This window comes from Ornithorhynchus anatinus, chromosome 20, assembly GCF_004115215.2.
Source record: "Ornithorhynchus anatinus isolate Pmale09 chromosome 20, mOrnAna1.pri.v4, whole genome shotgun sequence".
NCBI lineage: Eukaryota > Metazoa > Chordata > Mammalia > Monotremata > Ornithorhynchidae > Ornithorhynchus > Ornithorhynchus anatinus.
Genome location: NC_041747.1, coordinates 62,219 through 76,911, shown reverse-complemented (window position 1 = coordinate 76,911; position 14,693 = coordinate 62,219). Strand labels below are relative to the sequence as shown.

The 14,693-nt window shown below is 39.0% G+C and overlaps 1 protein-coding gene across 4 annotated transcripts in view; it reads left to right on the top strand.

The window, feature by feature from the left end:
• The window catches only part of PSPC1 (paraspeckle component 1), a 77,439-nt gene that overhangs the window by 36,912 nt on the left and 25,834 nt on the right, over window positions 1-14,693 (top strand). The window contains exons 8-9 of one of the 4 annotated variants that reach the window (XM_029047822.1): window positions 3,980-4,149; window positions 6,151-6,939. The exons of 2 other annotated variants lie outside the window; for them this stretch is intronic. In XM_029047822.1, the coding sequence (XP_028903655.1) occupies window positions 3,980-4,149; window positions 6,151-6,336 (356 nt within the window). In that variant the 3' untranslated portion in view covers window positions 6,337-6,939. Of the gene's footprint in view, window positions 1-3,979; window positions 4,150-6,150; window positions 6,940-12,394; window positions 12,755-14,693 lie in introns of those variants that run through there. One more of the 4 variants, XM_029047823.2, reaches the window with a different exon arrangement.

Below are 14,693 nucleotides of genomic sequence, written 5' to 3'. Positions count from 1 at the left end.
ATAAAGTATTATGATGAGGTTTTTAGGCAATAGCCACTTAATATTTTTTCCCTTTGCTAATCCTTAACTGAACCCTGTTAGGAAGTAGATATTAGGGTACAGCTAAATGTAATAAAGATATTTTTTGACTGTCAAAACAATACTTTTGGGTACTTGGAAGAAATTTAGGGGAAAATAAGTTGGAAACATTTATGAAATACAAAATTGAATTGTATACAGTAAAGAGCACAAGAGAATGTGAATGAACTTTAATCCAACATGAAGCAGTCGCACCCCACATTGTATTGCCAATTTGAGTTAAATGCAACCCAGCAGAATACCCATGTGAAGTTATGATCTGTGCAAAGAGGTCTAAATAACAGTTAAGCATAATGGTTACTCACCCATAAAATTTATGTTTTATCAGCTGAGTTTGAATAGTGTGTAACGGGGAAGCAATCGGGAGGTCTTACTCTAAAGTCCCTTCTCTTTGCTGCCACCTCAGTTCTGATGAGGCAAACAAACCCTACTCTCACTTCCCCACAGATAAGCTAAATACCAAGTAAGAGGTCCTTCAAATAATTTCCTCGTGGCTGACTTCTTGTCTCAAGAAGAATTGTGCTCAAAGCTCATCATGCAGTCATCATCATGTCATCACCTTCATCTAGTGCGAATAATTCGTGTGACTTTGGTGCTGTGTTCTAGACATTTTTCCAAGAAAAGTTGACAATTAGACTTTGATGTTTTGTAAGGCAAATGCCACCTTGCTAAAATGCCTAGAATGAGAAACCAGTGAGGTGCTTCACCAGTTCAGATATTAAAAAGGAATAAGGCTATCTTGAGAACAGGTGTCATATCCACTCAATACTATCAATTACTCTCCCTGGTGCTTAGTATACTGTGCTGGCACAGAGTAAGTGGTCATTAATTACTAGTGATTGATCGATTGGTTAAGGAGATGTGGAATCTCACCAGAATCCAGAAGGGAACCTTGTCTTGAGTCCTTCGAAGAGTTGTAAAACTTGGTTACACGTGTTTGCTAGCAACTAATATTTAAATACTATTTTAGTTGGCGATACAGTTGCAAAGGATGTAAGGATGTGCATTCAAAATAGGGATTTAAAAGCCCAAGCCTAAAATTTACATCAGAAAACACCAAACTAGATCACTGACCTCACTTGCTGCAGCATACCTGCCTGCCTAGCTTAATGAGGGACTGATGACTGTATCCCACGTGGAGCCCACTTAGTGGAGCTGTATGAAGCATCTCCTCACCCCACTTATACCAAGAGGTCATTTTCTCCAGCTCCACCAGAAGAACTCAGGAGACTTGGCTCCACCCAGAACCACCCACTTATTGTGCGCAAAGGTAATCATAATAATAAATAATTGAGTTATTTGTTAAGGGCTTACTGTGTGCCAGCACTGTTCTAAACGCTTAGGTAGATACGAGGTAATCACGTCCCACAGGGAGGCTCACAGACTTAACCCCCATTTTACAGATGAGGCCGCTGAGGCACAGGGAAGTGAAGCAACATACCCAAAGTCACATAGCCCATAAGTGGTGGAGCCAGGATTAGAACCCACGACCTCTGACTCCCAAGCCCAGGCTCTCTCCACTGAACCAAGCTGCTTTGCTGAGTCAGCACTTTTTGCTTCCTGGGAAATCTAGTTTCTCTTTTCTCTGCATTTCCCTTGCCGACTATCAGCAAGACCTATGCATGTTTTTGAACTCACGAAGCTCTCACCAAAGACTGACTGTAATACAGATGATCATAAGAACACTTCAGATTCTGTTTCCTAAAGCCTATTGGCCTTTCTGATAGATCAAAAATCCAGGGGTGGGTTCAGACAACTGACCCTAACCCCACTGCATTGTCATGTAATAATAATAATAATAATAATAATAATGGTATTTGTTCAGCGTTTACGATGTGTCAAAGCACTGTTCTAAGCGCTGGGGTAGATAGAAGTTCATCAGGTTGGACACAATCCCAGTCCCACATGTTCCCCACAATCTGAATCCCCATTTTACAGATGAAGTAACTAAGGCACAGAGAGGGTAAATGACTTGCCCAGGATCACACAGCAGACAAGTGGCAGAGCTAGAACCCAGGTCCTTCTGAATCACAGGCCTGTGCTCTCATCCACTAACAAGGTTCAGGACGATGTGTTCTGACATGCTTACCTATGCTTTAGTACATGTCCAGTCATTTGTCTCAACACAGCTAAGAATGACAGAAAATTAAAGTGGTAAGAGATATGGCGGACTTATCTGTTTGTTTATGGGAGAAGAATTGAAATGCTAAATGCCCCTATTTTCCCTTTTCTCTCTACAGTTCATGGTTATATTTATTTTAGGAAAATCAGTTTCAGTTAGGTCTCCTTTTATCTGTAGTTAGTGAAAAATTATGTAAATAAAAATGGAATTTTCCATCCTTTTCCCTTTTCAAATGGTATTTAAGCGCATACTATGTGCCAATTACGGTACTGAGCACCGGGGTAGATTCAAGCTAATCAGGATGGACACAGTCGATGTCCCACATGGGACTCGCAGTCTTAATCCTCATTTTACAGATGAGGTAACTGAGGTCCAGAGAAGTTAAGGGATTTGCCCAAGGTCACACAGCAGACAAGTGGTGGAGCAGGGATTAAGGACCCAGGTCATCTGGTATCCAGGCCCATGCCCCATCCGGAGACCACATTGTTATCATCAGATTTAAAAAAAATCCAGAGGCAGAAAGACTGTTGAGTGTGGCCCATGTACAGTGGCATTGGATAGTTTGTAAGGAGCGAAAGACTTTTGTATTCCCAAATGATTAAACAGTGGGTTTGGTAGCCGAATTTTCAGAGTCACTATGGGGGAAAATGTTTAAGAGGCTAAGAAGTCGTTATGAAAATTGACTGACTGTATTTGAGCTTTTTTTTTAACTTCCAATGCGATTTCTTTCAAATGGTCTAACCCGACTTACTGGGGAAGTAAAAATCAGGAATTATTTTCTCACGGAGACTTTTACTAGTCAAAGTCATTTTAAAAGGGGTTTAGGGCTTCGTTTGCAACAGTAAAACAAAACAAACAATCAAAGCCTGCATTCATCTCATCCACAGTTGGTCTGTATCCTTACATTTATTATATGAGGTTCTTAGAATCTTAGTTGCATTTCATTTCTTAGATAAATTCTTGCAGGTCGTGTCTTGAAACACATCAATCACTCATTCTATTTTGATAATCAAATGGACCTTGTTTTTCGTGTACATTTTCTAAAAATGATTTATTGGGAAACATTTAAGTTGTAATTTTTAAAAAAATATATTCTCTATGGAACCCCCCCAAAAATCCATTTTCAGTCTCCTAATTTGAAACAACTTTATTTCAGTATTGGTTATATTTTGCATAATTAGTCATAAAGTCCCCCAGGAACTCTTTCCTGGTGTTTTCCATAAATGGCTCTTTGAAATGTCTCCCTTTTGAGACCATATCTTTTTAAAAATGGATTCATTGTGAGAAAGGAAATAGTGATTAAGAAGTTCTGTTCTTTGAATCAAAATTAAGGAACTTTTATAATGATCTAAAACTCATTTTTAGTCACTATTATTTTGACATGACTCATTGTGAACAAAGTTACACATTATTTTCAATATTGCCGTAATTAGAATGGCCTCCCTATGAAAAACTAGGCATAATCACGGTGGAGTTAGTGCACCTGATGTTTTTTTGAGCATTTATGTAAACTCTCTGAAACAATCCCTTTGAAATGTATTCTGTAATTTGGGTAGGGAAGAGAATACATTTGCTTTTTGGATTGTAGATCTTGGATACTTGAGGCAATAGGCAAAAGAGACTGATTTCAGAGCGAGTAATTAAACTGCATGTGCAGTCTCAGAGTAAAAATGATCCTGAGCCATAGAGGTTTTGCATAGTAGATCTCCTAAGTGATGTAACTTTATTGTTAATGCTTGTTAAGATAGGACAGCTCTAAGTATAGATTGTTTTGCATAGATGCGTTTAGCCCAGCACCTGCTGGTAACCAAGGTCCTCCTCCAATGATGGGTATGAATATGAACAACCGAGGAACTATCCCAGGCCCGCCTCTGGGTCCTGGTCCTGCCATGGGGCCAGATGGAGCTGCCAATCTGGGAACGCCAATGATGCCAGATAATGGAGCCGTGGTAATGTATCATAAAGCTTCTTTATTTCCTGCATAATTCTATCACGAGACATTCTGCACCAAAGATAACTTCACACTTATTGTAGAGGAGCAGCACTTTAGTTGGGGAAGCCAAAAAAATTCCCATTCCATGGAAAACAGGGAACAGTCTCGGGGAAAAAAATTGTTTTAGGACATTAAAATATTTTGGTATTGAGATGTGATGAATCGTGTACCTGATTCAGTAAATCTGAATCATCTTTATGATTTTAGGGGATGTTGCATTCTATATTTGTGCAACAGCTAAGAACAAAGGTTTTTTTGTGCCTGTAATTTCTCTCCGGTCAAATGCCGTGATTTCTAGCTTTAATATGCCTGCCTATATCAGCTTGGCTGTATTTCATTCAGTATAAAAAGTAATATTAATTTTGTCCGGGGGCACATTGAAAACCTGTCAATGCAGCCGGCCTTAATTTGTAAGGATTTTAACAACATTTAGTTTAGCCTGAATCACTTGATGAATTTTTAATCAGGGTGTTAAAAGTTAGTAGGGAATCTGACTTGTACTGTCGGAATACAATTTAAATGCTTACTACTTTTGCTGAAGTGAATATTTGAAATAGGTATTACTAAACTTTGTGGCTAGGATAAACTTAGGGAGCAACATTCTGTGTTTGGTAACATAATAGAGTGTGAAGGTATCTTTGGGTAGGTTCAAATTTTAAGTTAATGTGCTTCAAATTTTGATGTTTTTTTTTCCCTTGTCATCATGGTTAAAATTCCACAAAATTAGCTAGTTGTTTCCAGGAACGTTGGGCGGTTAGGAGGAGAAAGTTCTCATTTGATAACATTTGCAGAAAAATGGCCAAGTGAAGTCTGGATAGAGGAAAAACTTTTTAAGGAGGCATGTGTGCTAGTTTGAGAGTGAAACAGATTATTCCTGAATTGGAAGTTGGTGTATGCTGTAACCAAGATTTAAAGTGAAGTGTTCCATGGCAAATTTGGAAACTGTTAACCCTAAAATAATTCTGTTTTGTGGAGGGATTGGTAAAAAACATCAGCTCTGTACTGTATGTAATATGAGCAGGTACAGTGGCGAACCACAGTAAATTGTTTTGGTTTTGGTGGGCAACCATATGTACTGGGTTAATCAGTTTTAATATACGTGGAACTAAAGGCAAACATTTGCAATGAATTGAGGAATGGTGGCCTCTTTACTCTCTAGTTGAGTAGTTGACATTTTTCTATGTTTTATAGATTTGAATTCTGATGCACATTGGCATGGCTTTCTGAAAAATCTTTACTCCCCTTCCCGTCTACCCTAATGCCATTTTAGGTTTGAAAGGTTAACGGGATTTTTTTTCCTTATGGGTTGTAACATATAATTACCCAGAAAATGAGAAAGCATATGATTTCAGAGGCTTTTAATTACGCCTTCTGTAGCACATTAGCTTAGAAGTCTATTTCAGTATTTTGTTTTTATTAAGAATTATTCCGGAACAACTTAGATATTTTGCAACCCCATAACGTGAATACTTTCTTTTGTGAATAAATATGTTTCTGCTTCAACAGTTTTGTAGTATTTTATAGAGAAAATGACAGTTTCAGTTGAAGTAAATATATGATGCTGCACCTCAAGTTTTCTCTAGAGTTCCAAAATTTGTGACCATTTTTCTTATATCAGATATGCACACAACTCTTTTCTGGAGGGAGCATTTCTTTAAAAACCGTGTAATTCTGGAAAAAACTAAGTTGGATAAAATAGTTCTCTTATTTTTTTTTTACCATTTATTATCCTTTGTTTCATGAAATTGGGGCTTAGCATTAGCAAGTTGTAATTCTTCAGCTGCTTTTTGCCTAGAAACTAATTTAATTGCTCCTTTCTTCCTTCTATGTATGATCCTGATTCTGCTGGACTTTCTGCTGAACTTCATGACACCACCACTTGGGATTTTGCCAATTTCTTATCACTTACATTTGGCGTGTTCCAAATGGACTTCATATTTATGATGTGGTGCTTTAGCATAATGATAGATTCCCACAAGGACCACCAACACAGATGGGTTCACCTATGGGTAGTAGAACAGGCACTGAAACTCCTCAGCCTCCAATGAGTGGTGTGGGTCCCGTGAGTGGTGGGCCTGGTGGCTTTGGGAGAGGAAACCAAGGGGGCAACTTTGAAGGACCTAACAAGCGTCGCAGATATTAAAACTTCTTTCATTCCTAGATGTACGCAAACAAATTCAGTGGTATGCCGTTATAATTTTACCTGTTGTTTGAGAGAAATGGTTTTGTTAATGTAGTCTTGAAAAAAATCTTTCTTTTGTAAGTTCTCAAGTTTTTGTATTTTTCCTTTTGCCACAAGCCTTCTAGTTTAGAACAGAAATGATGAGATTCATCATTGTGAACGTCAAATGTGTTTGTGACTTCAGCTGACTTTAAAAATGCCACCGTGCTGTAAAACATGTGCAGTTATTTGATCACAATAAATAAATCACTTTAAAGACTTTTGAAATGTTCTTAGAGGTATCTTTATGGTTTTACTAACTTTTCTGTAAACGGTAACATTGTGTGTGCTTTAACATAGTAAGCCAGCTCTCTAAATCCCATGCCTTTTAGCTGTAACCCTGTGCAGGTAAGGGAGAGGAAGGCAAAATTAGCATTTGAAAAATATACATTTTTATATAAACTATTCATGTTCTGTAAAATGAAAGTTGTCATTGTATAGAGCAAAGTCAGAGTAGGGGTATCAAGAAAGTATTTGTTCTGTGTTGAATTTTCCAAATAAACATTTTGATTCTTGGAAAAAAAACCCACCTGTTTATCAGAAGGTAAATCTCCTTTGCGGTATAGTATATTTACAAATTATCTTAACATCTGTGATTTTAAAATCATTTTTCTAATAGGATTTATGAGAAATTTACAAGGGCTAGTGGTTGGTGCGTGTTTGATTGCAATAGAAATTCTCCCCCAGGAATGCAGTGTGTAAATTGTAAAAGATTTGAAACTGGGCCTGTTGTTGCAAACTGAAATAGACACTCTGTGGGTGTGAGTAAGTCATGGGCAAGTATGCCCTCCACCCTCGTTTTGAAAAAAAAAAAAAACAACCAACCAAAATTGGTGTGTCAGATCTCCATTCATTGAAATGGCATAGCATATTGTACTGCTGAAAAACATTTAATATGTGGCAGAAATCCCTTGTTTTGAATTGAAATTGGTGGGGGGAGCTCAGATACACTGCAAAATTTGTATGCTTTTAACTGAAATTAAGTGGATTCAGATCATTTGCAAATATAAAAGCATTTCATCCTCAGAAAAGGAAATTTAAATGCTTTAAAGACTCATATAAATAAATCGGACCCATCAAAATACCGTACCGGTTACTTGCTGGCCAGTGACTAACTGTGTCTCCAAATATATTTTCAGAGATTGCCTTTGCCGTACTCTGGGGCTGAGAATGCTATGCTGTCCATCGTTGTATGTGGTGATTTTGCAAATGTTTTTCAAAGACCTTGGTTGTTATCTGTGCTACAGTCACTGAGCAGAAAGAAGTAGAGAGGTAACTAGGGGCATAGAGTGAGAGTGGGTCATTCAAAGAAAAACATTTACCCGAACTTCTGTGCTCTCCCTGTTAAACTTTTCCAGTGTGTGTCATTGGAATCTCATATCTTAATTTTTATATTCTCAAACTGTTGATTCTCTTGGGACTTTAAAACATTTGGGTATTCTTTCCAATGTTTTTCTTTCCAGGGTATTAAGGGCATATTTGCATGCCTTGTATTTCATGCTTGGCAATTACTTGAACTGAATGTAATATGGAAATCCAGGTGATGGCAAATATTTAATCTTTTTGGTCGATAACCCATACATGAATGAAAAAAGGAATATGATTTGTTTTAGTGAATTCCTTTTAGCATTCCTGTTTTAGCATAGGCTTCTGTTTCAAATTTTTATAGAGCATAGGCGTGCAATGTTTAAAACTCCTTTTTGACATCAGAATTTATGATGACTATCAATATAAAGCCCAGTTGCTTTTTTGAGCATACTCTTGCACTCAAAGCCAATGGGTAAAGGGAACCGCATCAGACGACCCCGGTGTCCGACCTACAAGAGTCCCTCATGGCTCATGTTTGAGAGCCAGTGTGAAGAGCTGGGTTTTCTTGTTCTTGTGAACTCCCCAACGTCCTGGTGCAAATGTGACCAGACGAGTAGAGGGGTTGGGTTATCTGCACTGTCAGATGCTACTGATGCCTGTCTATTTGTTTTGCTTTGGTGCCTGTCTCCCCCTTCTAGACTGAAAGCCCGTTGCTGGGTAGGGATTGTCTCTATCTGTTGCCAAATTGTACTTTCCAAGCGCTTAGTACAGTGCTTTGCACACAGTAAGCGCTCAATAAATACAATTGAATGAATGAATGAAGTAATAGTCTGTCAACTTCACCCGTTGTGATGAGTTGCTTTTATTCTATAAAATTTTATGGTGAAAAAATTCTTACTGTAACTATGAAAACTTTTGAAATTAAATTGCTTAATTTGATTTTTGTTGTTGTTGAATCCCCCTTGGGCAGCTGTGCTTCTGATGTCATTGTGCAGTGTCATATTACAAACAATAATATTATTCCGTAGTAATGGTAGATTCACTGTTTTGGGATTAAGCCTTGAACTTCCTGAGAGGATTGGATATATCACTTCAAAAGAGCACATGGTCCAGGTCACAAAACACTTTATTTTAATATATACAAATGGTCAGGAACAGTATTGTTTGTAAAGAACTTACTGCTTTGTGGAATAGTTTCCTCTTTACAGTACTACGAGTGGTCTGGCCCCGTTGTTGGGATATGGTAAAACTTCACTAGTTCTAATTCCATTCCCTTATTCATACTGAATTAAAAGTTCCAAATCTGAAAGTTTTGTTCCCCTCTGCTTTTAAATTGAAATAATGAAATGGTCTGTGGGGAATTGTCCCCTCTTCCCCCCACCCCACCCCTTTTTAGCATTTTATATACTATGCCCTTCTATATCTGAGTTTATGTTAATGTTTTGGGATTTGAAAGCAGTAAAACTGAACACTAAATTATCTTAACAGTTTGGAATTTAAGTCAAGATCCTAACTTCCCTTCATTTTCCTCTTCCAAATTAAGAGGGATTTTATGGTGGGGGAATGGGGGAGGTCTTTTTCCATTTTACTTTGTTTCAAAATCTAGATTTTAACGTGTTTTTAATTTAGGAAAGTGTATATAATGAATGTAAGATAATGGTATGAAGAATTTGCTCCGAATGTAAAATATCACTGCCTTGTTCAGGATGGTCTCCTGGACTGAGAAAGTCCTTATTTTAATTTATACCAGTGGTCTTAGGGAGTTCCAAGCAAGTTTTTGGAGACCAGTTGCAGAGTTTCCAAAATCTGGAGGAGACACAAGTAGCCGCAAACTGTGGTTTAATTTTGTTTGGAAGACCTTCCCCCTCTCCATTTCTGCAGGCCTCATGGAGTCCTGAGAGGGAGCCAAATGGGCAGCTTGATTGAGTAGTAGGGGTGAGGGGGCGTTCTTAGTGGTGCAGAGTGATGAAAAAGGCCAAGAATCATAGTTATATTCCAGTGAGAGAAGGAGCACTCTCTTTGAAGCCAGACTTTCTTTTCCTACCACTTGCCGGGTCTGTATTCTGAGGTGGTCTTTTCTACTCTCTGTTAATTTCTTGCATAGTAGCAGGGCAGCCAAGGAAGCAGCATGACCTAGCAGACCCTGGGAGTCAGAGGATCTGGGTTCTAATCCTTACTCTGCTACTTGTCTGATGTGTGACCCTGGCCATCACTTAACTTCTGTGCCTCAGTATCATCTGTAAAATGGGGATTAAATAAATACCCCTTCTCCCTCTTGTTGTAGACTGTGAACCCCATGAGGGATAGGGACCTGTGTCTGACTTAATTGTCTTCTATCTACCCCAGTGCTTAGTAAAGTGCTTGGCACATAGTAAGCACTTAAATACCATTACTATTATTATTGTTATCATTTTCATTATTAAAATTGGACTTGAAACCAAACCACTTAAGAATAAAGCCCTTATTCGAATCTCAAAAATAAGCAGCTCTAAAGCAAATAGTGCTCTGTTTGGTAACTCTTCTAGACTTCTCACGAACACAGAGTGGAATATCGGGTCATTCGTGTTGCATGTCAAAGTAAAGTCATGCATGGCGGCCCAGTTTTTAGAATTTCAGGATTTCATCTTCCAAATAGGCCAGTAGAATATGTACCAGATGTGATTATCCCAAGCATCATTATCCAGAATCAGTTTTCTTTATATTTGAAACACAGTGTTTTGGGTTTTTATTTTAATGCTTTAATGAGAAGTGACCTGTGTATCTTTTGTGGGTGTTTTTGTATTTTGCCTCTACAGCAAAACATGTCCCTTGGGGGCAGTGGCAGAGATGAAGCAAAATTAATGCATTAAACATTTCTCAACCAACAAAATGTTTAATTTCATATTTGTCTGAAATTTGTAAAGAAGCATATATAAGCTTGCTTTCCAAAAGAAAATTTATATTGTACACCCAGAACCATCCATATTATTTGGCTTGTAAACTGCTATCCATATTATTTGAGAGCCACTAAGTTTGGTTGCTGCTTGACCTTCTCAAGACCCTGACTCTTAAAAGATTGAGCCAATTTTTCAAAATCATTGCATCAATTCTTGACTCAGTTACCCTTTAAGTCTCTGTTGAGAGTTTGAATAAATGTGAACACTTATTGTGGGCAGGGAACGTGTCTGCTAATTCTGTTGTATTGTATTCTCCCAAGTGCTTAGTACATGCTCTGCATATGGTAAGCACTTAATAAATACCATTGATTGAACCATTGATTATTTGTCAGAGCCCTATTGTCTGAACTAAATTTTTTAGTTGCCTTCATTATCCTTAACTTTCTTCTCCTAGGTTTTGGTGTCTCCTCTGTGTCTTTAAGTGTTATGTTTCTGCTATTAAAAATCTGGTAGCATTGTGATGAGTGGATGAGAAGATATAGAGGAAAAAGTTTGAAAACATTTTTATGGGTTACAATAATAAAGCGTACGTGGGATATTGCCGTAAAGCATAATCGTGTACATGCTCAAAGATGGTCCTTAGTGCACTTGGACACAGTTCTTGGGAAATGTTAATGGAGAGAGCTCTGCACTGAGTAATTGGCCATAGCACACTTTTTTTTAACTTCTGCAACCACCAACCTCAGCTTGTGAATGGTCTGAGTCATGGAACGGCCTTAGAAAAAGAGTAATATTGTAAAACATTCTTCCCTGGCCTGCAGAGACCTACTCTTTTGATCTGCTCTAAGTGCCCTGGTAACCTTCCTCATTTACATTACACCTACCAAGGGAGATTCGTGAGCCACTGGTTGGTGACTTGGTGTTTGTCAGAAAGGCTCCCAGTTACTGGGAGCTGCACAAAAAGAAATAACTCTAAAACTCATGAACAGATGGCATTGTCCAAAGTATCACACAGATAATATTTTAAAGATGCACAGGCTCAGGTAATTATATGCAGATAATTGATACAGTAAATTTAGACGTGGGGTAGTCATTCCTCACTCTGATTCCTGCCAAAGCATCACAAATGATAGATTAAGTGAATGGCAACACGGGGTGCTGTCCAATAACAGGGGAAGATAGTTTGGCCCGAATTAGGATTTAAATTAATGTCCCTGGGAACTTGTTTCGAACCAGGCTTATTCCGGGGGAAGAACAGCAGTTCTGTTTTAAACAATGTCAGGGTGGAGGAACAGATTTTGTGGTGGGATGGAGCTGTCTTGGAGGGTGAAAAAAATGCCAGGCTACAGAACGAAGGGGATGTGCCGTACACTGTGAATCGGTGTAATCGGAGGGCTGATGTCAAAGCACAAAACTACAACGAATAGGGCTTAAGGATGAAGGCCGACGTCAAAAAGCAAAACCTCGAGGACTAAGATTTAAGGATGAGGGCTGACCGGCTAGAATATGAAGAGAGCAACGCCCCCCACGGACTAGTTTTGCAGTGTCTGAACACGGGAGAAGAGGTCCGTACCTGAAATGAAGCAGGAGCGCATTTCATGGAGGGGAAAGGTGGGAGGTTTATAGTCACACCGAACAGCGGGGAATGCCCTCAGTGGCTTTATGAATGGGAAGGCTGAACAGTGGGGCAACGAACTTGGGGTGTGGGGAGATGTTTTGAAGCTTTGATCTCAGAGTAAATGTTCGAACAGGAATATTAGTCTCTTCTGCTAAATTATGTCAACTTGTCTTGATAGGGGAGTCTCTTGTCCTGAATGACAGAAGAGCCTTGGTTCAGTTATAAAGACTGAGAACCCACACAAAGGATTGGATCATTCTGATGGTGGTTTGTGTCATGTTGCTGGTGCCCTCATCCCTGCTAGTGCCAGTCCAGTCTCACTGGGCACAGGCTGAAACACATGCTAATGGGGCAGGAATGTAGGCTAAGACAAGTGTAACCTGTCTTTCCCATTAGAATGTAAGCTCTTCGAGGGCAGCAGTTGCGCTTTATACTTCTGTATTCCTCCCCATTACTATGTTTGATTATTTAAAGACCTCCTAAGCAGATGAAGTGATGTGTTTTTTTTTTTAGCGGATTAAAAAGTCTGCCTTCCAAAGCCATTGTTGTTGAAATTAGAATTCTTGTTTGAGAGTTTTAATTGTAGTATTAGGTTTTCTCTTGTTAATCATGGAAATGAGCATGTCATTGAGTTTACCTAGAGTGAAGATTTTATTTCTGTGCTCTTAATACATTGAATACATTTAATACATTGAATAAATATTTATTGGTTTCATCTTTCCCTTTGCCCAAGGTGACGTTTTCCCCTTGTTTTGTTGATCTGACTTGTAGACATTGATTGTTTTTCTGGGATATTTTTACAGCCCCAATTAATTCTCTTAATTTCCCAAAATAATAATAATCATTGTGGTATTTGTTAAGTGCTTCCTGTGTGCCAGGCACTGTACTAAGTGCTCGGGTGGAGACAGGCAAACCAGATTGGATACTATCCCTGTCTCACATGGGCTCACAGTCTCAATCCCCATTTTACTGGTGAGGTAGCTAAAACACAGAGAAGTGAAGTGACTGGTTTGAAGTCCTACAGCAGACAAGTGGCAGAGCCGGGATCAGAAGTAGTTTCTCAATGGATATTATAATAACAATAATAATAATGGTATACAGTGCTTTCTGTGTCCTGGGCAATGTGCTAAATCCTGGGATAGAGACAGTGTAATTAGATTGGGCCCAGTCCCTGTCCAGCACAGGGCTCACAGTCTCAAGATGGGAGGGAGGTATTTTAACTCCCTTTTGCAGTATCATATAACAGGTAAGCAGCAGAGCTGACATTAAAACTCAGATCTCCTGCCTCCCCAGTAGGCACTCCTTCCTACTAGGCCTTACTGCCTTCCATGTAAAACAAACATCATGTGAAGTATGCTTATTTTTCCCCAAGATTCAAAAAATGACCAAAACAATATTAATGCAATGGTGATAAACAGTAAGTCTTAGTGATCAAAGAGCAATGTAAATGTGTGCTAGTGATATAAATACTGTACAGATCTGTCATGCCAAATACTAGTCAGTGTCTTTATCCAGTGTGTCATTGAATTTGGGCTTTAGCCATTCATTCATTCATACATTCCTTCAGTCGTGTTTATCGAGTGCTTACTGTGTGCAAAGCATTGAACGGAGCGCTTGGGAGAGTACCAGGGAACGATAAACAGACACATTTCCTGTCCAGTCACAGAGGGATCGGAAAGGAAATTGTTTAGCCGGGGTCATTTTTGCAGGAGAATCTACATTAATCCCCCCTCCCTAACTGTACAGAGCACCGTTGGCCCTAGCTCTTCTCCTGCCCCCCTCCCCTTCTCTTACTGGCTATAGAGAAGTGGCCAACGAGTGTGAAATATTCTCCCCAGGGGAATACCCCTCTGTACCCTACGTGATTCATTCAGTAGATCAGAGTTGTATTTTGAAATTCTCTGTGACCTGTGGCAACTTTGCAAATTTAGCAATAGAACATTTGAATAAGATCAGTCACCTTTTCACATGTTTGAGGATGAGAAAAATGAACAAGAAGCAGTGTGGCCTAGTGGATAGAGCACAAGTCTGGGACCCAGAAGGACCTAGATTCTAATTCTGGCTCCGCCACTTGCCTGCTGTGTGACCTTGGGCAAATCGCTTCACTTTTATGTCTCAGTTATCTCATCTGTAAAATGGGGATTAAGATTGTGAGCCCCGTGTGGGACAGAGTCTGTCCAACTTGCTTATTAGCTTGTGTCTATCCCAGCGCTTAGCAGAGTGCTTGGCACATAGTAAGCACTTAGTAAATACCATTTCAAAACAAACAAAATAAAACTATACCCTTGGGAAGATTAGAGGAGGGGAAATCCAGTGGAATTTTTCACCTCAGATCCAGGTTCAACTCTGCCACTGACCTTGAGTAAACCCTTTATTGTCTGTGTCCTTGTTTCCTCACTTGTAAGTGGCATAATTATATCTATCCCCATCTTTTTGGATCACTCCGTAAATTAAAATAATATATGTAAAAGTGCCAA